The sequence below is a fragment of the Octodon degus genome, unplaced genomic scaffold (genome assembly GCF_000260255.1).
Source record: "Octodon degus isolate 3935 unplaced genomic scaffold, OctDeg1.0 scaffold00206, whole genome shotgun sequence".
Lineage (NCBI taxonomy): Eukaryota > Metazoa > Chordata > Mammalia > Rodentia > Octodontidae > Octodon > Octodon degus.
The window spans coordinates 1,529,540-1,557,141 of NW_004524782.1; the positions used below are offsets into that span (position 1 = coordinate 1,529,540).

General features: G+C 48.9%; 2 protein-coding genes and 1 non-coding gene across 3 annotated transcripts in view; 1 reads left to right on the forward strand and 2 right to left on the reverse strand.

The window, feature by feature from the left end:
- The window catches only part of Siglec5 (sialic acid binding Ig like lectin 5), a 15,776-nt gene extending 997 nt beyond the window's left edge, over window positions 1-14,779 (reverse strand). The window contains exons 1-8 of the mRNA XM_012517696.2: window positions 14,509-14,779; window positions 14,054-14,437; window positions 13,557-13,835; window positions 13,263-13,310; window positions 12,396-12,653; window positions 12,029-12,313; window positions 11,683-11,782; window positions 10,306-10,387 (exon numbers count right to left, since the gene is read on the reverse strand). Coding sequence (XP_012373150.1) covers window positions 10,306-10,387; window positions 11,683-11,782; window positions 12,029-12,313; window positions 12,396-12,653; window positions 13,263-13,310; window positions 13,557-13,835; window positions 14,054-14,437; window positions 14,509-14,560 — 1,488 coding nt within the window. The 5' untranslated portion in view covers window positions 14,561-14,779. The remainder of the gene's footprint in view (window positions 1-10,305; window positions 10,388-11,682; window positions 11,783-12,028; window positions 12,314-12,395; window positions 12,654-13,262; window positions 13,311-13,556; window positions 13,836-14,053; window positions 14,438-14,508) is intronic.
- A 4,351-nt stretch (window positions 14,780-19,130) lies between these two features.
- Window positions 19,131-19,254, forward strand: LOC111813630. The gene has a single exon (XR_002818828.1). It is a non-coding gene; the product is annotated as a U6atac minor spliceosomal RNA (small nuclear RNA).
- A 3,926-nt stretch (window positions 19,255-23,180) lies between these two features.
- LOC105744010 (sialic acid-binding Ig-like lectin 14) lies at window positions 23,181-26,196 on the reverse strand. The gene is given in 6 exon segments (XM_023704909.1): window positions 23,181-23,320; window positions 23,419-23,676; window positions 24,920-24,967; window positions 25,186-25,464; window positions 25,683-26,069; window positions 26,141-26,196. Coding segments are annotated over 6 exon segments (1,164 nt in total). The 5' UTR covers window positions 26,193-26,196.
- Window positions 26,197-27,602: the final 1,406 nt, after the last annotated feature.

Consider the following 27,602-nt stretch of genomic DNA (forward strand, 5'->3'; position numbering starts at 1 on the left):
TGGCATGTGGTGCTGGGGGATTGAACCGCGGTCCCTGATGCCTTGCCAAGCTTGTTCTAAGTAGGTGCTTTAGACCACTGAGCCATCTCTCCAGCCCTAAGCCAATTCTTATAGTTGTTGTTGCCTCCACATCTATTTTGAGTATAAGTTGACTTTTTCATACCAGAAGCAAATAACTGTTAGTCACTTTTGCCATCATTTCTGGCTCGCCACCTTCTACCAGTTCCTCAGGTGATTACTCAAGATATCTGCCTTCTCAACTACTCTTGATGCTCAATTACCCAGGGGGCAGCTAGGTACAGTCTGTTTGACTTGACCTCTGGCCAGCACACCCCACACGCGCTGTGTGGAGTCTGCTTTTCAGTCACAGCGCAACTCCACAGAGCTGTCTGCTTGTTCTCAACCCACCCACTAGCGCTCCCTGAGGGAAACCTGCTCAGGTCATATGCTGGGCCCCAGTGAAGGCTTCAGCTTTCAGGACCTCTCACCACCCCTCCTGCCTGTTGGGTCCATATGTAATAAGAGGGCCCAGTAATTCATGTATGTCACTGAGTTGCCTCATCTATGTCTCACAGACTGACAACACGCCTGAACTTCACTTTGTTCCTGGTTGGAACTCTCCCACAGAGCAGCTAACCTGTTAGAAATGGAATGGACACTGGCCAGCAAGACCACAGGGCATCTGGAAGCATGGACAAGTCTCCTATGAGGGGGACTCTGGTCGTGGTTTGAACACTAGGCATTAGGGTTCTAGCAGGATAGAGAAATGCCTTGTGGAAGGCGTGTTGCATAGGTCCACAATCGCATCCCTTGAGTTCTCATCAGGGCAGGGCAGGAGTTCATGGCTGTTATGCTGTATGAGATCTCTAGGTCAGGTTGTAGGAAAATACAGCACATGATGCCCAAGGAGAGGATGGATGAGGGGCTGTTTGATCCTATAGGTCATATTCTACCAAATTAAATTCAGGTATAAGGACATAAAAATTATTTCAGATACTCATACAAATGCCCAGAAGCCTAATTACAGGAGGGAGGGAGGGGAGGAGAAAAGGAAAGGGGAGGGAAGGGAAAAGAAGAAGTAAGGAGGGTGTTGAGGAGGGAGGGAGGGAGGGAGGGAGGGAGGGAGTAAGAAGGAGAGAGACAGACAAACAGAACATAGGAACTCCTGTGACACGTATGAGATATAATGGTGACAAAATAGTTTAGTAAAATATGTATCTGCATATTTTAAAGGTAATGAAGAGAAAAATCTTAATTAGTGATAACCCAGAATGAGTTATCTGCTGATCTGTACAAAATTTCAATATTTTATTTTATTTATTTTTGAAATTTTATTTTCTTTTATTATTATTTTTCTGTGTGTGTGTTTGTGGCTGGCTCAGCCTGCCCGGGGGGCAGGGCTAGAGCGGCATGTGGTGCCAGGGATCAAACTGCGGTCCTTGCGGTCGGTTAAGCTTGCCTAAGCAGGCACTTTAGACCGCAGAGCTCTTTCTCTCCAGCACCCCCAAATATCAACATTTTAGAAGGTGGAAAGAAAAGAGACCAAGAGATAAAAAAGAGAGAAAAAGAAAAAAGAACAACAGAGTTCTTTTAGATGTAAGACAGAGATAAGCTGGATATGGTAGCCCACACATGAAAGCCCAGTACTCTGGGAGGTTGAAACAAGAGGTTTGTAAATTTGAGCTCACTACAGCAGCTCAAAAAAAAAAAAAAAAAAAAAAAAAAAAAAAAAAGACTGTGAATGCAGTTCAGTGCGAAGCCCCTAGATTCAGTCCCTAGTAACACACTCATGCACACACATACACACACCACACCAAAAAACCCAAAGATTAACTTTTAAGTAAGCAGAATAAAAACGAAATACTGAAGTAGAGCCAAGTGATAGTGAAAAAGTAAAACAGTACGAAGAAATTTACATGTACCAGGCCAGGCAAATAGCTCAGCAGATTAAAGCACCTGCTTAGGCAAACACAGGGGCTGGAAGTTCAATTCCCTGGCCTGCCCTGCTGGCCAAGCTGAGAGAGCCATTGAGACTGGGCGTGGTGGTGGTGTGCGCCTATAATCCCAGCTCTTGGGAGGCTGTAAACAGGAGGATCACTCTGAGTCTGATCTATGCAATGAGACCCTGTACACCCTGTACACCCTGTCCTAAATTAAAGAAAAAAAGAAATTTACATATATTAAAAACCATAATAAGTACTAATACCGATAGCATAAACTCAACAAAATATATCACATTTCATTCATAAACACCTAGTTATATACATTCAAATATCACTGTTGAAACCTAAGTACATAATTTTTTTTTTCAGAATAGGGGATTGAACTCAGCAAGCACTTATTCTATTGAGCTACCCCCCACCTGGCCCCAGTAAATAAGATTCTGATGGGAAAAAAAGACTTGAAAAATATCGGACTGTAACCAGTCACAAATTGGTGTAACTATTTTAGATCTAACCAACCAGATTTTACAACAAAAGGCTAGAAAAGATCAATATGCGTGTTGAAATGTTCAACTCACTGAGAAGATATAATACTTCTCAAATGTATGCTTTCGGAGGCCAACGAGATAGTTCAGCGGTCTAAAGTGCCTGCTTAGGCAAGCTTAGGCAGGCGCTGGGTTCCGCGGTCCCTGAGCTGGCCTAAGCTTGCCTAAGCAGGTACTTTAGTCAACTGAGCCATCTTGCAGGTCCACCATTTTATTTATTTATTTATTTATTTTATTTTTTCCATAATTTTATTGATAAACAAATAGCAATGACAGTTTCAAATCAAATTGGTAGGACCACCATTTTACTTTTTAAAAATAAAAGTTTTTACCTTTTTTTTTTTTTTTTTTTTGCAGAGCCGGGGATTGAACTCAGGCCCTTGCGCTTGTCAGGGAAGTGCTTATTCCACTGAGCCATCTCCCCGGCCCCTAGCGTTTTATTTTTTAAAGAGAATAAGATAGTAAAAAAATAAAAACATACAGAATTCTTTGTAAAAACATCAGTTAGTCAAAGCAAATAGAAGATGCTGATAAAATGAAAATCAAATACAGAAGAAAACAAAGGTACAGTTAAAAAAATTCGTAAAAGCTGGTTCTTTGAAAATGATACTGAAACAATTAGCAAGATTCGGCTATAAAAAAAGAGAGAGGCGGAGCGTTTCTCTTTTCCTCCCGGGCTGCCTGAGGCTCCGTTGCCATCATGAATGACACAGTAACTATCCGAACCCGGAAATTCATGACCAACCGGCTTCTTCAAAGGAAACAAATGGTCATTGATGTCCTTCACCCTGGGAAAGCAACAGTACCTAAGACAGAAATTCGGGAAAAACTCGCCAAAATGTACAAGACCACACCAGATGTCATTTTTGTGTTTGGATTCAGAACCCATTTTGGTGGTGGCAAGACAAATGGCTTTGGCATGATTTATGATTCCCTGGATTATGCGAAGAAAAATGAGCCCAAACACAGACTTGCAAGACACGGCCTGTATGAGAAGAAAAAGACCTCAAGAAAGCAGCGGAAGGGACGCAAGAACAGAATGAAGAAAGTCAGGGGCACCGCAAAGGCTAACGTTGGTGCTGGCAAAAAGTGAGCTGGAGATTGGAGAACAGCCGAAGGAGTAGATTCTGCAGTGCGTGTCTGCAGTGACTGCGACTTTGTTCACGAGAGGATTTAATAAACTGTAAAACCTTCAAAAAAAAAAAAGAGAGAAGTAACTCATAACTAACGTCAGCAATATAAAAGGAGAAGTAACCTCGATTGAAATAGTAAAAAGAACAGAGAAGGCACTCCCGACTTTTTGATAAAAAAATTGGAAAACTTAAGTGGAATGAACAAACGCTTGGGAAAATGCTCATGGAAGAACACGTAAGTTGACGGCACTGGAAGACTGCACAAGGAGTAGCCGGATAGCTCAGCAGACTGAAGCGCCCTCTTAGGCAGAGAGCAGAGGCCGGGGTTCAATCCCTGGTGTGCCGTGCCATGCCCCCTGCCAGGGTGCACTGAGAGGGCGACTGAGGCTGGGCGTGGTGGTCTGCGCCTGTCATGCCAGCACTCGGGAGGCTGAAACCAGGAGAATCACTATGAGTCCGATCTACGTAATGAGACCCTGGAGACCTGTGCTAAATACACAAAAAAGAAGATTGCATAAAGAGAGAACACCAGGCCCTGACAGTTTTATAAGGGATATCTGCCAGTCGTTGAAGAAGCAAAGCGTTCCAATTTTATGTGTGTGTTTCCAGATAATGCGAAAATGAGAACAATCTCTAGTTCACTGACTCTGTCTTCATGCCCAAAGTTCACAGATGAAAGGAAAAGGCCAGGCTCGCGGATACAGATGTAAAATTGTTGAGCAAAAGATTATTGAATTGAAATGTGCAGTAGATAGTGTGGAAAGAGAACATTGAGCTGAGGACGGGGACCGGGGGAGACATAGCGATGGAGGCAACCAGCATGCCCTGGATAACTGGACTGCTGATATCTGTTGCTTTATGGGAAGGAGAGACTAATGCTTTTTTTTTTTTCCTTTTTTTTTCTTCTTAACTTCTTATAACCTTTACCCCTCAGTGTTGTGGGTATATACCTGGTTATCTAACCAACCATTTGAAGACAACACTATGCAATACAATAGATATTCTCAAATTTGTATTATTGTATTTAGTACAATTCTGCATTATTTCTAATGTTTTGTAATTATCATTTTGTATTCTCTTTAAAAAATAAATTAAAAAGATTATCAAATTGAATCTACAAGAGTATCAAACGTATATATCAGGAATACTTTCACAAAACCTAGAATAGCTTCGTCTCAGAAAATGTTTGGAGGGCCGGCCAGATAGCTCAGCAGACTAAGGCACCTGCCTACGCAGACCCAGGGACCAGGGTTCGATCCCTGGAGTGCCGTGCCACCCCCCCTGGGAGGGCACTCTGAGACAGCGATTGAGACTGGGCATGGCGGTGCAGGCCTGTAATCCCAGAATTAGGAGGGCTGAAAACAGGAGAATCAGTATGAGTGCGATTTGTGCAGTGGGGTCAAGTAGAAGAAGGAGGCGGAGGAGGCTGGAGAGATGGTTCAGTGGCATAAGTACCTGTTGATCCCTCATACCGAGAGAGAGAGAGAGAGAGAGAGAGAGAGAGAGAGAGAGAGAGAGAGAGAGAGAGATTTGCCATTAGTGAAGGTAACAGGTTGTATCCATGCTCCTAAGTGACATAAATCAGACTTCCATGTGCAAACATCACATCGGCTCCCTGATGTGCAAAACTGAAAGAGTAAATACAGTCCAAAATGTAAAATAGATATGGTGAAATGGAAAGAAATTGTTCAAAAGGAAAGAGGAACTGGGGGAGGGGGAGAGGAAGGAAGGGAAGAGGGAAAAACCCCAAGACAGTGTCTCTTGGCTCACCCGAAACGAACGCTTGTGCTAATATTGTTTGGAGAACTCTTTTTATGACCATATTGTACTCTGAGTAACTACTTCGAAGATAACAATATGCAATGCATTCACTATTATTAATATTCTCTTATTTTATTTTGAAAATTTGTTTTTTCATAAAATAATTTTTAAAAGATTATTTTAAAAAATCCTGTCAGAAGGTTCATTTTAAAAGTTCAATATAAACTTATGATGAAAACTTGAAGTGATTTAATGATCGGAAAGAACTACTTTAAGGTAAAAGGTGAGTAAAAACAAAACAAAACCACAAAAATTTAACTGGCAGGATGAGCACGTTGTCTTTAAAACTGGAATAATATAAGATGCGCATGGTCATATTTTAACCCATCTTTAAACAACTTGTTTTTACTATTTATTTATTTGGTACCGGGTCTTGCTACACAGTCCAGACTCGTAGCGATCCTGTCTCAGCCTCCCCAGCGCTGGGATGACAGGCGTGCGCCACCACGCGGGTCTCGGGGGCCTGCACGGTGCGCCTGGTTATGGGGCTGGCTGCTAAGGCATGTGCTACCGGGTTCCCTGAGCTTGCAGACAGGGGCTCAGGCCACCGAGCTTCCTCCCCAGCCTTTTGCCCATCTAGACTCTAGACTAGAATCTTGGCCTAAATATTAAAGCAAGAAAAGGGAATGATGTGCTTGAATTATACAAGGGAAAGACGTTTTTATTTTTTTCAGAGATATAATCATCTATTTTGAAATTTCAAGAGTCTAAATAATCCCCAAGCCCAATATCTGATATTTTCAAAAGCAAAATTGTTAAAAATGTTTCAATTTCTGCATACACAGTATTCCCAGAAAGAGAGCACAGCACGTAGTAGGGATGGATATAAGATCAATTTAAAATATAATTTTGAGTTTGGTGTATTGGAGAGAACAGAGGCGGTTCTCCGCGCTGCCCAGCGCCCACCCCAGCCGCGGGGACGTCACTGCGCAGAGGCGCGCGCTTACTGCACGGGCCCGGAGCGCGCAGCTGACCCCAGGGTCTGCGAGCAGAGGTGAGGCGCAGTGTTGAAAGGGACACAACTGCCTGCTGTTGAAAGGACCCGGCGCCTTGTGCCACCCGCAGCCTGAGGTGTTGCAGGGACTTCCGTTGCCGCAGGAGGCCGGCTCTGTGCATGCGCTCTCTTCTCCACCAAAGGGAAGAAGGGTGGGCCATTTACAGAAACCCGACACCTCTTAGAAGAAAGAGCCATGTCCAAGATGTGTACGAGGCCCGGTGTTTTTTTTTTTTTTTTTTTTTTTTTTTTTTCTCAGTAAGTGAAGCCAAAAAGGATGTCCTGGTTCTTGATTGAAATAACATTATACTTCAACTGCTTTCATTCAGCAAATAATTACAGTTAAGATTTCGAAACTGCTCAGTTTGGGGGCTGTTATCTATCTCTCTCTCTCTCTTTTTTTTTTTAAAGCACAAGTCAGTAGGCTTTGTATTCCCTAAGAATTCTTCAACTACCAAAGCAGCAAAGAGTCTAATCCACTTGTGATATTTGTCAATTGTTAAAAAAAAGCCGTACTTAAAAAACAAACAAAAAACTGTCATTTCGCAGCCTAGTAACAAACAATCAGAAAGTGCACCTTTGAAAAGAGCGCATTTACAACAGCGCCCAACCGCAGCACTTGGGAAGAAAATTGAAAATTTGCAAAACCAAGGTAAAGAAAAGCTACAACTTTTTGAAAACACAAACACAGATGAAGACAAACAGAAATCTGTTTGCACGGATGTGGAGACTTGAATTTCAAATGAGCCGATTCTTCCCAAGTGAGGCACTGACTCAGTGGATGCCAATGAACGCACTCACAGGGATATTTCTTGGAATTTGACAAAATGCTACGAATAGTTCCACGGAAGGACAAGAGGCCAAGAATAGCCACGGCTTTGTTGAAGGAGCTCGAGTGGTGAGTCTTGTCCCATTAGGTATCAGAACTTCTATAAGAGTTTGTAGACTATCAAATCTATGCATAGCTCTGAGCCAAAGGAAGTAAAATTGTCTGCTGGAGTAGAAGAGAAGCCCCAGGAAGACACTCTCACATATAGAGGAGGTCAGCAGACGAGGGAAGTGTCTTCATCGCCGTTCACTGGAGGCAGTTGGGAAGGGCTCATCAAAAATTAAAGGAAGAATGTAGGAATCAGAGCTGTGTTCTACACACAGTAGCTGTCGTGGTTTCTGTGTCATTGTCCCCCCTAAGTCTCATGCAGTCATGGGGCGGACTTCTAGAGTTCCTGATTAACTCATGATCCACTGGGAGTATGGGTGTGAGGGCTACACCCAGCCCGGGGCAGACAGCCTGAATGCAGCTTAAGGGAGACAGACCTGCTCCCTGTGGCCATTCTTGCTGCTGCTTCTCTCATTTGCTCTCTGCACTTTGCCATGTGCCGCTCTGCCTTGGAGCCAGCCAAGTATGGACTGAAACTTCCCATAACTGTGAGCTAAATGAACCTTTCCTTCCTTCATTTTGAGTGTCCGTTATTTGTCCCAGTAACGAGAAAAGAGCAACAGAGACAGTAGCCAACTCCAGGTTGATGAAGTACTCAAACATAAAAATGAAAATTTAAAAATTTTAGTAGAAACTACACTGGAATAGACTTCTAATTTTAGGATGGGAAAAATATTCTTAAATGAGTCCCCAGAGGTGCTTGATAGAAAAAGAGGATTGAAAAGGTAGGGCACAGGAAGCCAGGAGGTGGATCTTTCTCTAACTGGAAGAGGTCAAGAGAGGAACGGGAAGGGGAAGGGAAGGGAAAGGATGAAAAGCGAGTGGAGGTGCGTGACGGCATGCGGCAGCTCCCCTCAAGGTGTGTAAACACTATGTCCTGCAAGCATGTGCTAATGAAAAGATGAAAAAATACAATGGAAAATAAAAAAGGGAAAGAATAAAAATGAAGATTGACAGACATGTACAAGAGTTAAGAACTTTTGTCTAAGCACGGTCACCTGAGGGGAAAGTGAAAATGAACTATTCACTGTGAAAAAAAATTTACATCATACATGAGAGATATATGATATAAAATATATATATTATGTTAGTGTGAAATATTGGCATAACATTTAGTGTCCAAAAGATCAAGCACCTAATAGGAAAATGGACTCCAGCAGTGACCAGGGACTTCATGGGAGAAGTGTGAAAATGCCTGGGAAATGTAGAGAGATTTTTCATGCTGGTGGTAACCAAGGATATGCAAACAGACGCCAGAATGAGAACTTGAGATGATAGAAGGAATTGAGCTGACTGGTAGAACCAGGTGTTGGAAAAATTGTAAATCACCAGGAAATCGCCAGCATACACAGGTGCTTCAGTGCATGCAAGCGATCTTCTAAAGATGGACAGTGACGTAACTGTGATCCACCAATCAAATTCTAGGATGATGTTAATGAAAAATTGTTGCAATCTGGAAGTAACGTAAAAACCCATCAGTGTGGGCTGGTGAGATAGCGCAGTGGACTAAGCACCTGCTTAGGCAAGCACAGGGACTGGGGTTTGATCCCCAGCACCACATGCCACACTGGCTCTGCCCCTGGGCACGCTGAGCCACCAAGGCAGGGAATGGTGGTGCATGCCTGTAATACCAGTGCTGGGGAGGCTGAAAACAGGAGGAACACTAGGAGTACAAGCTGCATACTGAGACCCTGTACTAAACACATGAACAAACGAACAAACAAACAAAAATCGATGTGAGAGCTTAGAAAACAAACATGATCATAAAATACTCAAGGGGTAAATGAATAGAATGGATTTTTGTGAAATCCTATTTCTGAATCTTCACACTATGATGCTTAGCCAACTAAGCAAGTCCAGGAAGACTGCACAGCTCATGGTACCCAAGATGCCTCAGGAACAGTTAAAACTGCCTTAAGAGGAGGAAGACGAGATTCGCAATGCTGGTGCTGGAGATGAACCAAGGAGCTACACAGATGGATTTAACATGTAGGTAATTATCAACATTTCTGGTCTTAGGTTTGACGTTGGATTGGAAGCACTTATTTATCATGCTATGAGTAAAAATGAGTAAGTAATGACAAACAACACTTGTCATAGGAATAGAAAGTTGATGAGGAGGAAAGAAGCACTTTGGGTTCCACTCAAGGTAACACAGGGCAAATTTTGTGAGAGAAGACTTGCCCAACAGGAGCAGAGAGAGAGACTGAAGAAAACCAGACCCTGTCCTTAAGAACTTTGCAAATATGATGAGACGGGGAGGCAGGTAAAAGTACGTAAGGAGCCCATCTGCACAGGGGTACGAGCGAGGCTGTGAATACGTGGACGAGGCAGGGATAGGTGACAGTGGCAGGGACCCGGAGAAGTTTTACCAGAGTGGGAGCTATGAGATTAGAGCTAGGAGGAGTAGACAGGGCGGTGTGGTGGAGAGGGGGAAGGAGCCGTACATGCAGACTCTAAGCTGTGAGAAGAGGGCTCCACGTGGAGGTGGTGAGATGGCCAGCGTGGCTGGTCCATGGGGCAGGAAACAGACTGATGGGCCACGGAATGTGGACTTGATTCTCTATGGAGTGGGATCAAACTACAACTCGGAGACTCCAGGCTGGCTAGAAGATAGTCCTCGGGGGAAGGTGTCCTGGCAGGCGTGGTCCAGGGTGGGCAGAGGAAGCAAGGATGTGAGGCAGACTCTAAGATTGGTGAGGGAAGGACAGAAGGGTGAACAGAGGGCCAGGTAGGTTCATTTACAAGGAAGAATGCAGCACAGGTAGTGATTGATCACCTCTTGGAGGTGACAGGGGACCATGGGAGGGACGTACTCCCTTATGAGTAGGGGGCAACGGATTTGGGAAAATGCCGAGGAGCTCAGCCTAAACTTCACAAGTGGACATGTGAAAGGGCCTCCCATGCATAGCAAGGGTGCCGTGACACTCACCCAGGTGACTGTGCCCATGACAGGGTCCTCATCATCCATTTTCTTTGATCTTCCAGCTGCTTGAGTCCTCCGGGCCTTCGTGCTAAGGGAAGAAACCAGCGCACTTCAGCTAGCAGGGCTCAGGCCCTGTGAGTCGGCTGCCCTGGCCCCTGATAAGATGGTGAACATGAGGACAGGGAGCCAGGCCTTGGACCCCAACTTGGAGACTTTCTTGACGTGTGAGAGAGGACTCCACCTTCCTGGGTAACCCGACTTTCCACCATTAAAGCTTTCTCTTACATACAAAACTTGCATGCATGTGACCATAGCCATGTTATTTACAGCAGCCAAGAGGTGAACACAGCGCAAGTGTCCATTTGTAGATGAGAACAGATAAGTAAAATATGCTTCATCTACACAACGGGAACAAAACAGAATGAGATACCAACACGTGCCTCACATGGAGGGGCCTGGGAAGCGCAATGCTGAGCGAAAGTAGCCAACCAAAGGACACATGCTGCATGATTTCCTTGGCCAGAAACTTCTAGAAGAAGCCAACCTGAGAGAATAGTCTAGGCTAGGGCTAGGAGAAGCAGGGCACGTGACACTGAGGGGTGGAGGGCTTCTTTTGCATTTGGGACCACTGAAAGTGTTCTCAAACCATCGAGGTAATGGAACATGACTCTGGATAGTCCCAAAGTCACTGAGTTATGCACGTGCAGTGGAGAAATTGCACAGTATGTGCAGCATTTCTTTCCTTGTCAGGAAAAAGACAAACAATCCCACCGGATCTATTCAGCTGTGCATCTCTGGGATGCAGCAAGCTTTATCCTCTGCCCTGCCACACACCTCTACATCCCTCTAGTGAATGAATTCTTATCCATCCCTGAGTCCTGGGCACCCAATTTGAGTGTGTTGGAAGCAGCCTTGGCCACTGCCGACGCAGTTTCTATTCTCCATCACCACAAGTTCCCCAGTGTGGTCGACCTGGATGCCTGCCCCATACACTTCCCTTGTGGTGACCCCATCGTTGTGGGGCAGCCTTGTTAAGCCTGCCACTTAGGCTGAATGGCCACAGTGGACTGTGTCAGCGTACTTTGGTGACCACCTCTCAGTTGAGCGTGACTTTCTGCAACTCATGCCCACCTACTTTAAAACACCCATCACCCCCCGCCCCCACCACCACCACTGCAAACCTGTTCGGCGAGTGCCCTGGATCCCAATGAAGGCTTTGAGCCCAGGGTGCCCTTTCACTTGCTCTCTGTGTGCTCACTAACCCCTCATGTGCGGCCTCCCAAGACCCATGTGCAAAACTATTTCCTTTAATCCTCAGAGGGATGCTCGCCATCCCATGTAAGACCCTGCATTGCAACACTTCCACGGCGGGGCGGGACTCACATGCAGAAGAAGATGAGGCACACACAGAGACAGAGCAGGGCCATGGCACCAGCGCCTCCGAGGGCTCCAACTACAGCTCCTCCCCTAGGTTCTGATTTCCCTGTGGAAGACAGGATGGTGGGACCACTTGCTCCCAGGGCCCAGTCTCTCGTCATCTTGCCTCTTTGTGGGCTGTGCTCCAAGCCCCCACTCAGCTAGGAGGTGGAGCAGCCTGTCCTCCCGGGCAGCTTGGTCTGTACTCCAGCCCCACTCTCACCCCATCCAGCCCCGACATCTCTGCACTTCCCCTCCACTGGCCCCTCTCTTCCTCCACCACACTTTCTCCCTCCAAAACTGGGCCCCTGACCTGGCAGCAGCAGGATAGTGGCGCTGTGGTCCCCACGCACATTCCAGGATTCACAGCTGAGCCTCAGGCTAGAGTTGAGTCTCCCATGGAGGCTCAGGGAGCTGTTGGCCCAGGGCCCCGCCGAGCTGGAGGTGACCGTGAGGGAGGCGTTGCTGCTGTTCCCCTCCAGGAGCCCCTGCCCGAGTCGCCAGCGCAGGGACGGGACTGGCCTGCCTTGGGAGGAGCAGCTGCAGTGCAGACCCGCAGCCTCCCAGGAGCACGTGGGGCCCAGCAGCTGGGGGCCATCTAAGAGGGAGGCAGGAGGAGGGTTAGGGATGTTATCGCTGCCAGGACCCAGCTGTCCTGCCCATGAAGGCCCCACACTCACAAAACATGGAGAGGCTCACAGAGGCATTCCGGGTGCCCACTACATTCTGAGCTTGACAGGTGAAAATTTCTGTTTCTGCAGTCCCTACACAAGGCAGCTGCAGGGTGGCACCAGCAGAGATGCAGGGGGCATTCAGGGCAGGAGAGTCCCAAAGCCAGCTCAGCTGTGCAGGGGGGTTGCTGTCCACAGCACAGGTCAGCTGCAGAACCTGGCTCTCCAGGGTGGACAGGGATGAGGAGCTGTTTAGAATCTGGAGGACTTTAGGGAAAGAGGGAGGGAGATAGGGAGGGGGAGGGAGAGAGAGAATGCTCAGGGCGGCTGTCGTCCCCAGTGTTCCTCCTCCAGGGGTCCGATGCCCTTCCCTCTTCCCCTTCCTTGGCCCACCCCGGATTAGCTCCCTCCTGATCCTCCAAGACTGAGCCTTTACATCCTCAGGATATTGATCAAGACTCGGCTTTGCATTTTCAAAGAGGCTCAAAGTCTCACTGGGACTTGCTAGGAATATATGGCAGACAGAAAACAGAGTAGCACAACAGCTTTGCAAAAGACACAGCAAGAAATAAACAGAGGGGCAGAAGAGAGGGGCAGGAGGCCCACACAGCCAAGCCATACAAAGGTGACATGGGCATGCATTTGGGCTCGGCGACCCTGGTAAGAAAAGGGATCGTGGAAGGGGTGGGATGGGCAGATTAAGGTCGAGCATGTGCCTGTGTGTCTGGGTGTGCACACGTGTGTGTCCTTGGGGCATGCAGGGGGCAGAGGTGGTGGCTCTTGTTCTTCCTCATTCAATCTCTGCCTCGCTCAAGCCCTTATGCCTCGCTACCTATCAAGGGGTCCCCCGCCCAGAGAGGACAGGCTCTTTCCTACCTGTGCCATTTCTGAAGAAGACACTGATGCTGAAGTTCTGTGGAGCATCTGGGGAGAGACACGGCTTCGCTGCAGGGCATCAGGGGCAGGGACAGGCCCAGGAGGTACCCGGGGTCACAGAAGTGGAAGGTGGGGACACTGTCCTTTTGACCCTTTTGCAAAGTGCAAGTCCATACAGTTCTCTCAGGTCATTTTTTTCCCTCTTCTACATGCTCTTACACAGACACACACAGACACACAGACACACACACACACACACACACACACAGCCCCCCACTAACCCACAGCCCTCACAGGAGACGTTGAGCCTGACGGTCTTCTCCGTGGTCACCTGCGATCCTCCGAGTTTCACCTGGCAGGTGAGGCTGCTGCTGTGGTCCTGGGGCCGTGGGGTAAGAGTGAGCTCTGAGGGATGCAGGCTCCCAGGGTCCATGGAGTTCAGGGCGTCCCCCAACCAGGAGAAGGTGAGGGGTGGGCTCCCTGGGCAGGATCCGGGCAGGAAGCAGCTGAGGCGTGTGGGGCGGCCAGACTGCAGGGGCTCAGGAACCAGGAGGACCGGTTTCTCTGTCAGGTCTGAGTAGGAGACAGGGAGCTGCTTGGGCCCAGAGTGGGGACCCAGTGTGAGCCCGAAGGTGACTGGAGCCCCAGGGCCCAAGCGGGTGCATAGCTCACGTTCCTCTGACCCCCCACCTCGCAGCCCATGAGCAGAGCAGAGAAAGGCCAGACGTCTTGTTCTAGTTCTCCTGTGGGGTGTTCAGGACCCGAGGTCCCCTCCTGGGGACTCTGCCTACCTGTTACCTTCAAATTCACTGGGTTGTCTGTATAACCATATTTGTAATCATATGTCTCTATTCTGAAGACATAGGATCCTGTGTCCTCCATTGTGGCGCCCCTGATGCTTAGGGAGCAGTTTTTGGTCCTGATGTCTCCAAGGAGGCGGAATCGACCTTTGATCTCTGGCCTCACTGCATGTTTTGGGTTGTTTGTGGCCACAGCCTCATCATCATATGGGTATGTTGTCCAGAGCCGGAACCAAGACATGTAGATCTCTCGCTGGGAAAGCGACCAACGTGAGGGGAAGGAGAAGGAGCAGGGCACCAGGACACACAGGCCCCTCTGTACGGTCACTGACTTCTGGACTTGGATCTTTGGGCCTTGACTCTGCTGCAGGGACCCTGCGGGGACACAGAGGCTGAGCTGCAGCCCAGGCCCCAGCCCCGCTGCCCTCCCCTCCGCACTCACTCACCTGCCCACAGCAGGGGCAGCAGCAGCAGCAGCAGTGGCCGCGGGGCTGGCATCTCGCATGGGGCAGGGGTAGAGCCAGTGAGGCTCCTGGGAGGGAAGCCAAGCCTGATCGTAGGCTGAGGCCAGGAAGCTGAAGCGGAAGTGGCTGGTGAGGGAGCGCAGCGGCCCCCTCCAAAGGGGAACTGGTGTTCAGGAACCTTATGGGGGAGGGGGAGGGTCAGCTGTCCCCAGCCCTACGAGGCACTGCAGGTGACAAGCCTGAGGCCACCAAGGGCCAACCATGTCCGTGACAGTGGCTGCCTCCAAATGATGTCGAAGACAGCCAGGGACACAGCTCGGGAGCGCACGCAGAGGGAGCACCGGGAGGGCCCGGCCTGCGGTTTGGTGAGGGGTGTGTCAGCTCCTCCCTCTGGTGGACTAACCACCAAATATTCTGGGAAAACATCGTTTAAATTTCCCTAAAATTATTTAACTGTTGGCCGGAGAGGAAGGACTTTTTAAACTCAAATTACGGGGAGAGGAAGGACTTTTTAAACTCAAATTATGGAGGCCGAGACCTCGGGGAGAGAATAAACCCCTGTGGCCTGAGGGAATTTTCAGAACAGGGCGCACTCAGCATCATGCTTGGACAGATGACGGCGAGGCACAGGCCACAGAGGGCTTCGTCCCGCTGTGCAGGGTGACAGAGGCGAACAGGACCCATTTGTCTCCAGAAAGATCACGAAGTTCATCTTAGGGCTCTGCCTTGTGCAGTCCCCTCGATCCCTGAGCAGTGCCTGGAAATAACCTGCCGTCTTAGTGGTGTGCGTGTGTGCATGTGTGTGTGTGTGTGTGTGTGTGTGCGTGAGAGAGTCACACACACACACACACACACACACACACAGAAACTTAATAAAGGTTTCTTCAAATTTAACCCTGATAATGAATTGTGGGGGTGAAGAAAAGTTCTTGACTTATGAATGATCGACAGTAATTCCAATCCACCATGCATGCTGAAATGTTGTCTTATGCATATGTTCTATGTATAAAAATTCCACTTCCAAAGTGTCCCCTATAGAAAGGTGACCAAAGGATACCAGTGAAAGTTAAGAGTGGAATGGACGCAGGTACGCTAGACATATAAAAGTTATAGACATAGAAAATGTTATACTATTTCAAAATTTTTCAGCATTTTGGGTCTGATGATGATGATGACAATGATGATGACTATTATTATTATTATTAGGAGGAGTAGTACTGGGGATCACACTCAGGAACTTTTGCTTGCCAGGCAGGTGCACACGCTGCTGAGTTATCTCTCCAGCCCTGGGGCTTATGATTTTGATGTGATATGTATTGTAATAAAAACCGAGTGACAAATTTTTGTAGTATGCCTAATGCACCTGTGTACTTTCCACTAACAACTTTCACTGATATCCTTTGGTCACCTTTCTATGGGTGACACTTTGGAAGTGGATTTTAAAAAAATTTTTATTTATTTATGTGTGTATGTGTGCGTGTGTGTGTGTGGCCAGCTCAGCCCACCAGGGGGCGGGGCTGGCTGGCATGTGGTGCTGGGGGATTGAACCACGGTCCCTGTGCTTTGCTTAGCTTGCTCTAAGTAGGTGCTTTAGACCACTGAGCCATCTCACCGGACCTGGAGGTGGATTTTTTATACCTAGAATATATGTATAAGTCAACATTTCATCATGCATGGTTGACTGGAATTTCTTTTGATCACTCGTAAGTCAAGAAAGTTTCTTCAGGGCCAGGGAGATAACTCAGTGGAGTAAGTGCTTGCCTGGCAAGCACAAGGTCCTGAGTTTGATCCCTGGTACTGGCGGGGGAAAAAAAAAAAGTAGCTTTCTTCACTCCCACAATTCATTAGCAGAGTTAAATTTGAAGAAACCTTTACTAAGTTTCTATCTTTGCTTCTGCCTGTCTCCTTTCGGTCTCTGTCTCTGCCTTTTCTCTGTCTCTCTGTATTTCTGATTCTCTCTAGAGACTGAAAACCGCTGGCCTTGACCAAATTTCAGGCAGTCACTCCGTGCACTTTTCTAACTGGCATGTACCTGTGACGGTCTTGAGACTCCCCCAGGCCTCGTGCGTGGTCTTCCTTCCCACAGTAGCTCATGCTGAGAGACTTTGCTCTAATAAAGGCGTCAACGCTGGCCTCTCCAAAGCCTGGCTTGGCCCCAACTGGATGTGCAGGTAACAAGGAAGTAATGACTTGCATTTTACAGGTAGGATTGTCTTAGGTGAAGTAAGGGCTAAAAAAGGGAATGTAGTTGTGCATAAATAGGCTTTACGTGGGAATGCAGCACAAATTCACACCGCTGGGGTATCTAGCAGTTCTCAGTTGTGGGCTGAGAGTCATCCAAGACTTCAGCCCTGTGTTAAATTTGTAGCTTTCATTTTATCTTTTAAAATGTGTTATTAATTTATTTGGTACAGGGTCTCCCAACACAGCTTGGACTCCTAGAGATTCTCCTGTTTCAGCCTCCCCGGCTCTGGGATTACAGGAGTGTGCCACCACGCCTAGTTTCAGTGGCTGGAGTGGCATGCGGCACTGAGGATCAAATTCGCGTCCTTGTCTTTCCAGGCAGACACGTAGACCACTGAGCTCTCTCCCCAGCCCCTAACTTTGCATTTTGTCAACCGCTGACACTGAGTGACAGGATCCTTGTGTTACATTCTTTCTGATGAAATACACAGTATGGCTTTTTATTTATTTTTTGTCAGTTTGATCCTTTACACATTAAATATATAGAGACGAACGAAGTGAGCAGTGGCGATTTCAGAGGCCTTCATGGTAAAACGCGGAGCAACTAAAAATTAAAATGATCCCCCTAAGAGTCACAAGGTATGACTCAGCAAACACATTAGTCAGGGCCAACCACAAGAAGACATGAAAAATACGTAACACTGTAAGAATTGAGAGGGCCAGAGAGAGAGCTCAGTGGACTAAGCGCCTGCTCAGGCAAGCGCAGGACTGCGGTTCAATCCCGGGTACCCCATGCCACACCCTGAGCTGGCCACTGACACTGGGCTTCATGGTGCACTCCTATAATTCCAGCAGTGGGGAGGCTGAAAACAGGAGGATCACTAGGAGTCTGAGCTGCGTAGTGAGACCCTGTGCCAAATACATTTTAAAAAATTGAGAGAAAAAACCACTTCTCTTAGAAGATATGACTGCATATGTAAAAACACCCAAGAGACTAATAGGTACCTTTCGTAGCTTAAAAAGCAAGTTAGAAATACAGATAAGCATTGATCAAATTACAAAAATTAATTTTACTTTTCTATTGCAATGGCAAATGAAATGGAATATTATGAAATACGTCATTGACAACATCTGTGAAAGTAAGTTGAAATGAGGCCATGCCTGAAGGCCCTTGGTGGCAAGCCCTCACCAGTGACCTGTGGCACACCGGGCTTACAGACTTGATAAAACCTTGAGCTACAGTTTCTAAGGAAAAAGAGGATGCGGTTGAACCCGTGAGAGGAAGCCAAAAGCTAGCGACTTTTCCCTGGAGTGGATCAGGTAGGACAGTGGTGTAAGGGCAACGAGTCAGCTGTTTTCTTGGCTCTATGCCTGTGTCTGTCCCATAACCGCCAACCGCTTGGTCCTTTCAGTGGGGGACCTCGGATTGGAGCCTTAGGCTCATAAATCAGTCAGTTCAATTAAAGCCTTTGAGATGGCCGGGTGCCCCCATGTACTTTCCAGCCCGCCGAAATGTGTGATGTACTCCGTACACTTGGACTGAGAGAGACATCTGACAAATCTGCACCGTGCGCTGTAGGTGCGTGGAGGAAAGCCTGCGCCGAGAGCGAAGGGCATTCAGATGCAAAGATGTGGGAATCTGCAGGGTCAGCGGGCTTGACACAACAGTGCCTATGGTGGCTACAAAGCAATGCTAGCTGCCACCGAGATGGTGCACGGAATCATGGCAGCTTTCATATTGTCCCTCAGGGAGCTCTTCTGGAACTTATCACGCTACTGCAAAATTCATACTGAAGCAGAAACTTCCACCTCGAGCCAGAGCAGTTATGAAGAGCGGTAAACGGCTCTGCAAGATGTGAAGTCGTCTTCAAGAGTCCAGGAATAAGATGGTGTTGCACTGACAGAGGCGTAAGCCGGCGCACAAGAGAAGCACAACGGAGAAGCCAGAAATAGACCTTAGCCACAGGAAACGGCATATCAGATAGGAGAAGTGATACAAAAAGTGTGTGTGTGTGTGTGTGTGAGAGAGAGAGAGAGAGAGAGAGAGAGAGAGAGAGAGAGAGAGAAAGGAGGTTTCAGTATTTATGGGCAACTGGAGACACGACTAGGATCAAGTGAACCTGGGAAGATCACTAGGAGAGGACAGAGGCAATTACCACTGGCTTAAAGTCTACACTCTGGGTGAAAACAACCTGGAATGCAGAATGAAAAGACTTGGTAGTATATCAAAAATGTATATTTTTGCTAACCACAGTGATGAATCCATTTCTATTTCATCACCAGCTTCATGAAAGTTTGTCTATGTTAGAAGCACAAATTGAAGTCTTCGGGAAAAAATGTTTCTGAACAAATGGAGTAGACATGATTGACTTACCCCGCAGACATAGGCATCAGCTACAAAATATATAAAGCATAGATGGGCGTTGTGTGAAAGGAGAGAAGCTTAGCGCTCCCCCACAAGGATGGGAGAGGCCCTCAGGCCTGACAACACGCACAGTGTTAAGGCGTTGCCGCCTATTTCCAGGCATCTAACCAGTGGATGATTTTTGTTTGCTTTGCTTTGTTTTTTGTAGATCAATGGATGCAACTAGAGACTGTATTGGTAAGTGGGAGAAGTCAGACCCCTGTGTGTGAACATCATGTTGTCTCGCTAGTGCGAGAACCTGAAAGAATAAATAAAATCTGAAAGGTCCGATAGATGCTGTGAGAGGGAATGAATCTGTTCCGTGGGAAGGAACACCTGGGACAAGAAAAGGACAAAAGAAGGGAAGAAGCTGCATATGTGTATATACGTCGGGTAATTTGGATTGTTATGCTGCAGATTTCTGTTGGCCTTTTGAAAGCAGCAGTTAATGCTTAAATTATTTTAATTATTTTTAATTTCTTATAATTTTTTGCTGTTGTTTTGTTTTATTTTTAAACCATTTTTTCACATTTCTATCCAGTAACCTCAACAATTAATTTGAACGTGACATCCAGCAATACAGCAACCATTGTTCAATTCCTAGTACTCATACAGTGAAATTTTGTATCCTTTTTTTTTCTGGTGTGTGTGTGTGTGTGTGTGTGTGTGTGCGTGTGTGTGTGTTTTAGGGAAAGGTCTACAGGATGTTCAGGGTCTCACTACTAGATTGGACTGGTAGTGATCCACCTGTTTACAGCCTCCCAAGAGCTGGGATTATAGAGGCGTGACCGCACCCAGTCTCAATTGCCATGTCAGCGTGCCCTGCGGGCGAGGTTGGCATGGCAGGCCTGAGTATTGAACCCCCAGCCCCTGCGCCTGCTTGCAAGCACTTTAATCTGCTGAGCTATGTGGTCGGCCCTTTGTATCATTTGTAATGCTGTTATTTTATTATTATTTTGCATTCTTTCAAATATAAAAATAAAATAATATATGAAAATGAGCTGAAAGCACAAAGTAGTGGATCCTTTACAGAAAAGAGTAAAACCAAAATCTTGCTAAATACATCATGAATGAGGCCAGTCAAAAACATGTCTACAGTGGAAAAGCCTGATACTTCGGGTGTTGGCCAAGGATGTGGAGGAACCGGAACTCTCTTAACTGCTACAGAGGATGTCAGCGGGCTCCACTACTCTGGAATATCTGTTTGGCAATATCTGTGCTGACAGCCACTTAACCTATCACCCAACAGTCCCCTCCTAACTTACTTTTGCTAAAATAAGACCCAGCCAGAAAAGAATCCTTAACATGGTTTTTGAGGATGCTTGAGATGTAAGCCCTAGCAGCGCCGGCCAGAGAACTCAACCGATTAAAACACTTGCAAGCAGGCACAGGGGCCGGGGGTTTAATCCCTGGGGCTGCTATGCCGGCCCTGCCCCTGGGGTGCACTGAGATAGGGTGTGGTGGCGCGCTCCTGTAATCCCAGCTCTGGGGAGGCTATAAACAGGTGGATTACTACGAGTCTGGTCTAGTAGTGAGACCCTGAACACCCTGCAGAACCTTCCCTTCCCTAAAATACAATAATAAATAAATAAATGAAGAGAGAGAGAGAGAGAGAGAGAGAGAGAGAGAGAGAGAGAGAGAGAGAGAGAGAAGTCCTACCACAAAAATAACCTCCCTTTAAGGTTGTCAGCGAGATGGATGCATTTAGTACATCTTTTACAACACAGGAAGAGATGGATGCATTGACTGATACAGTGATGATGCTAAACATGCTTAAACATGAATGCTATCATTGATATTAAGGCTTACTATAAATGATAATGTAAATTGTAGTTAAGGTTATTTGTGAATACCCAAGCTGATGCCTTTGGGTGGGAGGTAGAAGCCCGAGCAAGCGGATGAACTCATTGCTGAATGACCAATCAGAGTACAGACGCAAAGCTACGCACTGCGCACGTTTGGCAGCGAGTGGGTGCGGCTGCGTCTGGAGTGAACCTTCCTCACTCAAGGTGCCGTGCGCCGCAATGACGCACCGTGAGCGGACTGATGGACAAGCAGCGCTTGCTGCAGGCGAGCTCTAGTGCTAGGCAGGAGGGACTGGGGCCAGCGGCACGTGGAGTCACAAGACCTTGGGGCCAGAATTCAGGGGCTGGAGAGTTAGGACAGCGCTCCAGAAGAAGACATGACTACTGGGGCAAATGTAGATGTTCATACATACTGAATGAATAATGCGGATTGCTGTACCTAAAAAACACCCCGTGGAGGCACACCCCACTGAGTCTCTGGAACAAAACATGACACGGGGTCTTCTTTTCAGGGAAATACGGTGAATTCTTTTGTTTCTGGCTGACCTTTGGACCCCCTTGATGTGCAAGAGACCTTAAAGGGGGCGAGTACAGATGGGATGACCCGGGTGAGAGTTGAGCACTTTCCCACCCTAGGCAAGTGGCAGCTGCACACTGCCTTGAACCCAATCATGCTAAGCAACAAGACAGACACACACAGCGTGCCCGGCTCTCTCTGTGCCCGGCTTTCACACCTAGCCTAAGGCCCCCTAGGTCATCGTGCCACCCACCGTGCCTCCCTTTCGGTAATAGCTGAATGGTGTAATCATTGTGTTTAGGATTGGGTAAATAAGCCAGCAATAACTTCCCATACTGCATGATCTATCGAAAGCAATACCAGAGCCAAAAATATTCCACTGATGAAATCCAGGGACAATTCAGCATAGCTGAATTGGTGGGGGGGTACTCAGCTCGCCATGAGGGCAGGGAGGTCACAGCATGTGGTGCCAGGGATGGAACTGTGGTCCCCGGGCTTGCCTAAGCTTACCTAAGCGGGTGCCTTAGACCGCTGAGCTATCTCACTGGGCCCAGGATAACCATATTGCGCTAAATGCCAAACAATTAATGGTGGGCAAGGTTTGCTCCTGGGTTCCTGAGGCGCAATGCTGGAGTACTGCTGCATGTGGATGGGGGAGACCTGGTGGTGGCTCTGGGGCATGTGGACTGCAGGGGCGGGGGGGATGACAACAGACTCCAAAAGGATCGCCAAGCCTGAAAAGAACCTGCACCTGGAGCCCCCGAGCTGGGCAGGGGAGTCACCAACGGACCCACGTGTATGACTCCTCTTCGCTATACTCTTCAGAATTTCATGTTGCCTTTAGAGTATAGAGTCTTGGTGGTGCAGCTCAGTGGCGGAGCGCGTGCTTGGCCTGCTAAGGCCTGCATACTGTTCCCTACCCTGCCTCCAAAAAGAAGGAAAAGAAACAACAAGCACAAGAAGCCTTCATCGAAGCTGCTTCAACAAAATAAAATAAAGTACATCAAATCATGCTTTTACTTACAAACTCCTGCAAAGACACTAAATAGTGGAATCAATGGAATGCTGCATGGGTTACTCCACTGTCCACGCATAATTAAACATTGTGATACCCTACACTGACCATAGGAGGCAGGGCCTTTACCTGGGAAAGAAGCTGTGCTCACGACTCCACGTGTGCCCCTGCCCACGCTGCTGGGGAGGGCTGGAGGCCGAAACTCTAGTGCTCCCTGGGAATTCGGGGCAGGGGTGGTCGGTGGCAAACTGCATTCTTACAGCAGGGCTGGGATGGTGGTGGGCGGGGAGCAAAGGGAGGGGGCAGGGAGGCTTTTGTAGCCTGGGGAGGGGCAGGACCCACAGGGATGCAGGGAAGTCGTGGGGAGCCGGTTAGGCAGGACTCAGGGGGCAGCCAGAGGGATACAAGTCCAGAGCTCCACTCCTCCAGAGGAGCAGTGGTGACAGAGACATTCCGGGGTTCTCCTGTCTGATCTGCATGTGGACCGGTCACTCTGGAGTGCAGGACTATTCGCTCAGCGGGGCCTCTCAGGGCTGCGCCTGCAGTGAGTGTGGGTCTCAGGTCAGATTCTGTAATCCTGAGTGCAGGCGGGCAGCAGAGCTCAGCACCCCCTGGCAGGTGAATGCCCCTCCATCCTACCCCTGTGTGGGTCAGCTCCAGGGCCCCAGATCTGGAGACCTGGGAGGGACAGGGCCCCTGGGCAGGGGGCCCGCGGAGGAGCAGGCCTGCTCACCTACTGTAGTAGATCCAGGGGAGGCCATAGGTGAGCAGGAAGCCGGCCCCCATGAGGAAGCCTCTGATCAGGGTGAGGGCCAGGGCCCAAGAGCCCTCCTGCCCTCCAGCCTCACAGATGCAGGTGGAGGTGCTTCCTGGGAAAGGGGGGTACCACCGTCTGTCCCCAGGCCTGGGCTCTCCCCCACGTGGAACACCTGCCAGGCTGAGGCCCCAGCTCCTGTGTGCTACTCACCCTGCACAGAGAGGCTCCAGGAAAGGTGCTGGGAGCCCAGCGGGTGCTGAGCCCGGCAGGTGAATGCCCCTCCATCCTTCACCCCTACGCGGGTCAGCTCCAGGACCCCAGATCCAGAGACCTGGGAGGGACCGGGGGCGTTTCCCTTCCAGGTCCAGCTCAGAGTGGCAGGAGGGTTGCTGTCAGCCTCGCACACCAGGCGCAGGGACTGTTGCTCCAGGACAGACAGCGAGGAGCCGTTGCTCAGGGCCTTCAGGGCTGGGTAAGAAACACACGGTGAGGCAGGTGGGGGTGACAAGTGTCTCCTCCCTGTTCCCACTGATCCAGGCCAAGAGAAGACTGACTATGTTGCAAAGAATAAGAATGCTTTGGTCACAGCTGAAGCAGACACATTACTGTCATCAGGAGGCCAGGTCTACTAATAAGCCCGAGGAAACCCAAGGGAGAGAGAATGGAACCAGCCCCAACAATGAGAAAAAGGTTTGCATCTTCCACCTGGCAGAGAGGGGATCCAAATGCTCCCTGGAGCTCGGTGAGGGAGGCTGGGTCCTTGAGACCTAGGGGCCAGCTGTGAGCCTTGGACTCTGCCCTGGGCTTCAACAAAGTTCTAGGGGCCGAGTATAGGAAGAACACTAAAGTAACTGGGAGAAGAGAGATCCTGGTAGGGAAGGGCTGAGCTGACGAGGGTGCACAGGAGGCCAGGAGCAGACTCATTCAGTGGTCCAGGTTGCAGGAGAAAATTTGGGCCAAGTTTTGGGCCAAGGGGAAGGTAAGGAGGACACGACTGGGACTGGAGTTCCTGAGCCTCAGGGAACTCAGAGGCACCCCTGTGAGGAAGGCAGCTGCTTAGAGCCAAGTCCAGAAAACTCCTCAGGTGGTGCAGGCAGGGAGAGTCACCAGCAGGAGGCTTCCAGGTTGCCGAAGGGAAGGGGCTGGCTGTAGGGTAAGGAGAGGCATCAGGACAGGGACTCAGGGGGGATGGAGGATCCATGAGATTGAGTGGAAATGAAGGAGATCCTCGGAGATCTGCCGGAAGGAGGCTACTGGAGACCCTAGAGATGATCAGATCAGAGAAGAAGGAGGAAAGGCCTTGGAGGAGAGGAGGGGAGAGGAAATCTGTGGCAGGGACCCAGCGCAGAGACAGAGATTAGAGCGCAGGCCATGGCGGGGTGGGCAGGGAAGAGGGTCTGGGCTCCATGACTGCGGAGTTTGTGTTGCTCACATCTATAAGAGCTATGCAGATAGATTCGTAAGAATGAAGGCCACCACACCGTCAAATTGTACTCACAAATGTAAAGACAGGATAGCTTGCATGTTTGTTCTGTCACTATGGAATACAGATTTGAAATGCAGAGAAAGAGGTTTAGCCAAAAGCAACATTTGGTTTGTCAATGAAAGACCTTAGTGATGACCCTGAGGACCGAGGGTCCCCTCCCACCTTCTGTGCCCCGAGCCTGGAGGGAGCAACAGCCCGGCCCCAGAGGTGGAGAATGATCCCTACCCGAGCTGTTTCTGAAGAACACGCTGACAGTGAGGTCTCGAGGAGCATCTGGAGAGAAAGGAACTGGCCTGCTTCAGAGTGATCAGCAGAGTGGGTGAGGGCCTGGGAGGGACAAAGAGCAGGGAGAGAGGGCAGGAAGGCTCTGTCCCTCTCCTGCCACCTTCCTGACTCATCTTCAGCTTGAAGTTTTCACAGGTGATCTTACACACACACACACACACACACACACACACACACACAGCCCCCCACTAACCCGCAGCACTCACAGGAGACATTAAGCCTGATGGTACTCTCCACTGTCACACGAGTTCCTCCGAGTTTCACCTGGCAGGTGAGGCTGCTGTTGTGGTCCTGGGGCCGTGGGGTAAGAGTGAGCTCTGAGGAATGCAGGTTCCCAGGGTCCATGGAGTTCAGGGCGTCCCCCAACCAGGAGAAGGTGAGGGGTGGGCTCCCTGGGCAGGATCCGGGCAGGAAGCAGCTGAGGCGTGTGGGGCGGCCAGACTGCAGGGGCTCAGGAACCAGGAAGACCGGTTTCTCTGTCAGGTCTGAGTAGGAGACAGGGAGCTGCTTGGGCCCAGAGTGGGGACCCAGTGTGAGCCTGAAGGTGACTGGAGCCCCAGGGCCCAAGCGGGTCCACAGCTCACGTTCCTCTGACCCCCCACCTCGCAGCCCATGAGCAGAGCAGAGAAGGGCCAGACATCTTGTTCCTGTTCTCCTGTGGGGTGTTCAGGACCCGAGGTCCCGTCCTGGGGACTCTGCCTACCTGTTACCTCCAAATGCACAGGGTTGTCTGCATAACTCTGTCCTTGATTCTTTGTCTCTATTTTGAAGACATAGGATCCTGTGTCCTCCATTCTGGCGCCCCTGATGCTTAGGGAGCAGTTTTGGGTCCTGATGTCTCCAAGGAGGTGGAATCAACCTTTGATCTCTGGCCTCACTGCATGTTTTGGGTTGTTTGTGGCCACAGGCTCATCATTGTATGAGTAGTATGTTGTCCAGAATCGGAACCAAGACATGTAGATCTCTCGCTGGGAAAGCCACCAACGTGAGGGGAAGGAGAAGGAGCAGGGCACCAGGACACACAGGCCCCGCTGTATGGTCACTGACTCCTGGACTTGGATCTTTGGGCCTTGACTCTGCTGCAGGGACCCTGCGGGGACACAGAGGCTGAGCTGCAGCCCAGGCCCCAGCCCCGCTGCCCTCCCCTCCGCACTCACTCACCTGCCCACAGCAGGGGCAGCAGCAGCAGCAGCAGTGGCCGCAGGGCTGGCATCTCACATGGGGCCGGGGTAGAGCCAGTGAGGCTCCCGGGAGGGAAGCCAAGCCTGATCGTAGGCTGAGGCCAGGAAGCTGAACCGGAAGTGGCTGGTGAGGGAGCGCTGTAGACAGTAAAGTTGTCGAAACTTTAGTGAACTTAGTAACATTGGTAATGCCGTGTGTGTGTGTGTGTGTGTGTGTGTGTGTGTGTGTGTGTGTGCGCGCGCGTAAATCAGCCGAATCTATCCCCACAGGACACAGCAGGTGACGAGAGTCAGGTCTCCTGCAGATAAGATCTGGTCTAGGACAAAATGTGGCCATCTGGACAATGCTGACCGCCACAGTCAGATCAGCAGTGACTGAAGGTCTGTAGAAAAGATGCGCCAGGGCCTGGCGGGTGGCGTGGCGAGACCTGAGTCAGACCCCCCTCTCCCCCCAGAGGTTCTCAAGAGGCATCATCGCAGTTTCGTTTCCTCTTCGTCAGTTTATGTTTATACACTGATAAGGCTGGTATTGCACACAGCGCGTCTCGTTCTGATTCTCATCCCATTTGCCTTCTCGCCCTCCCTCTGTCCTCCATTTCTTGGTCTCCCTTTTCTTTTGCAAACATTCTTCTTTGCATGTATATAATTTTTTTGTACTTATTTATTTAGTACAAGGTTGTTTTTGTATTTTAGTACAGGGCCTACAGGGTCTCACTACAGAGACTGGACTCCTAGCGATCTTCCTGTCTCAGCCTTCCCAGTGCTGCAATTACAGGTGTGGGCCACCAGGCCGATTTCAGTGGCTGGCTCAGCACGCGGCTCACATGGCATGCAGTAACAGGGATCGAACCTGGGTCCTTGTCCTTGCCAGGTGGGTGCTTAGACCACTGCGCTAGCTCTCCGGCCCTGTTTCACAAACATTCTATCTCCCTATTTTGTATCTATCTTTTAATTTATTCATACTTCAGGTTTCTTGTTTAAGAGAAACCATGAAGGTTGATGTCTGATTTATTTCAATGAAACACTATCATCTCAAGGTGCATCCAATTTCCTACAAGGACTCAACTTCATCCTTCCTGAGGGCAGAGTTGTACTCTGCTGTGTGCAAGTGCTATATTTTCTTCATCCATTCAACAGACACAGGCACTCCCCTTGCGTAGGCAACACTTGCGTCACGGAATTTTCACCCAAGGACGGACACAGATGTCCGAAACTGTGATGGACTGCAGTGCCTTCTGCTCAACAATAGGTCCAGACACTTTCTTGATTCCCATAGTCAATACCAGGAATGCCTACAATTATTTGAATCTGTTATTAAATTTGAAAATATTTTTATGAATTTCTGTCCCAAAAGAGCCAGGAGGTCTAGAAAAAAAACTGTCTAGAAAGAACAATCTAGAAAAAAAAAAAACTGTCTAGAAAGAATAGTTTTTAGGTCTCGA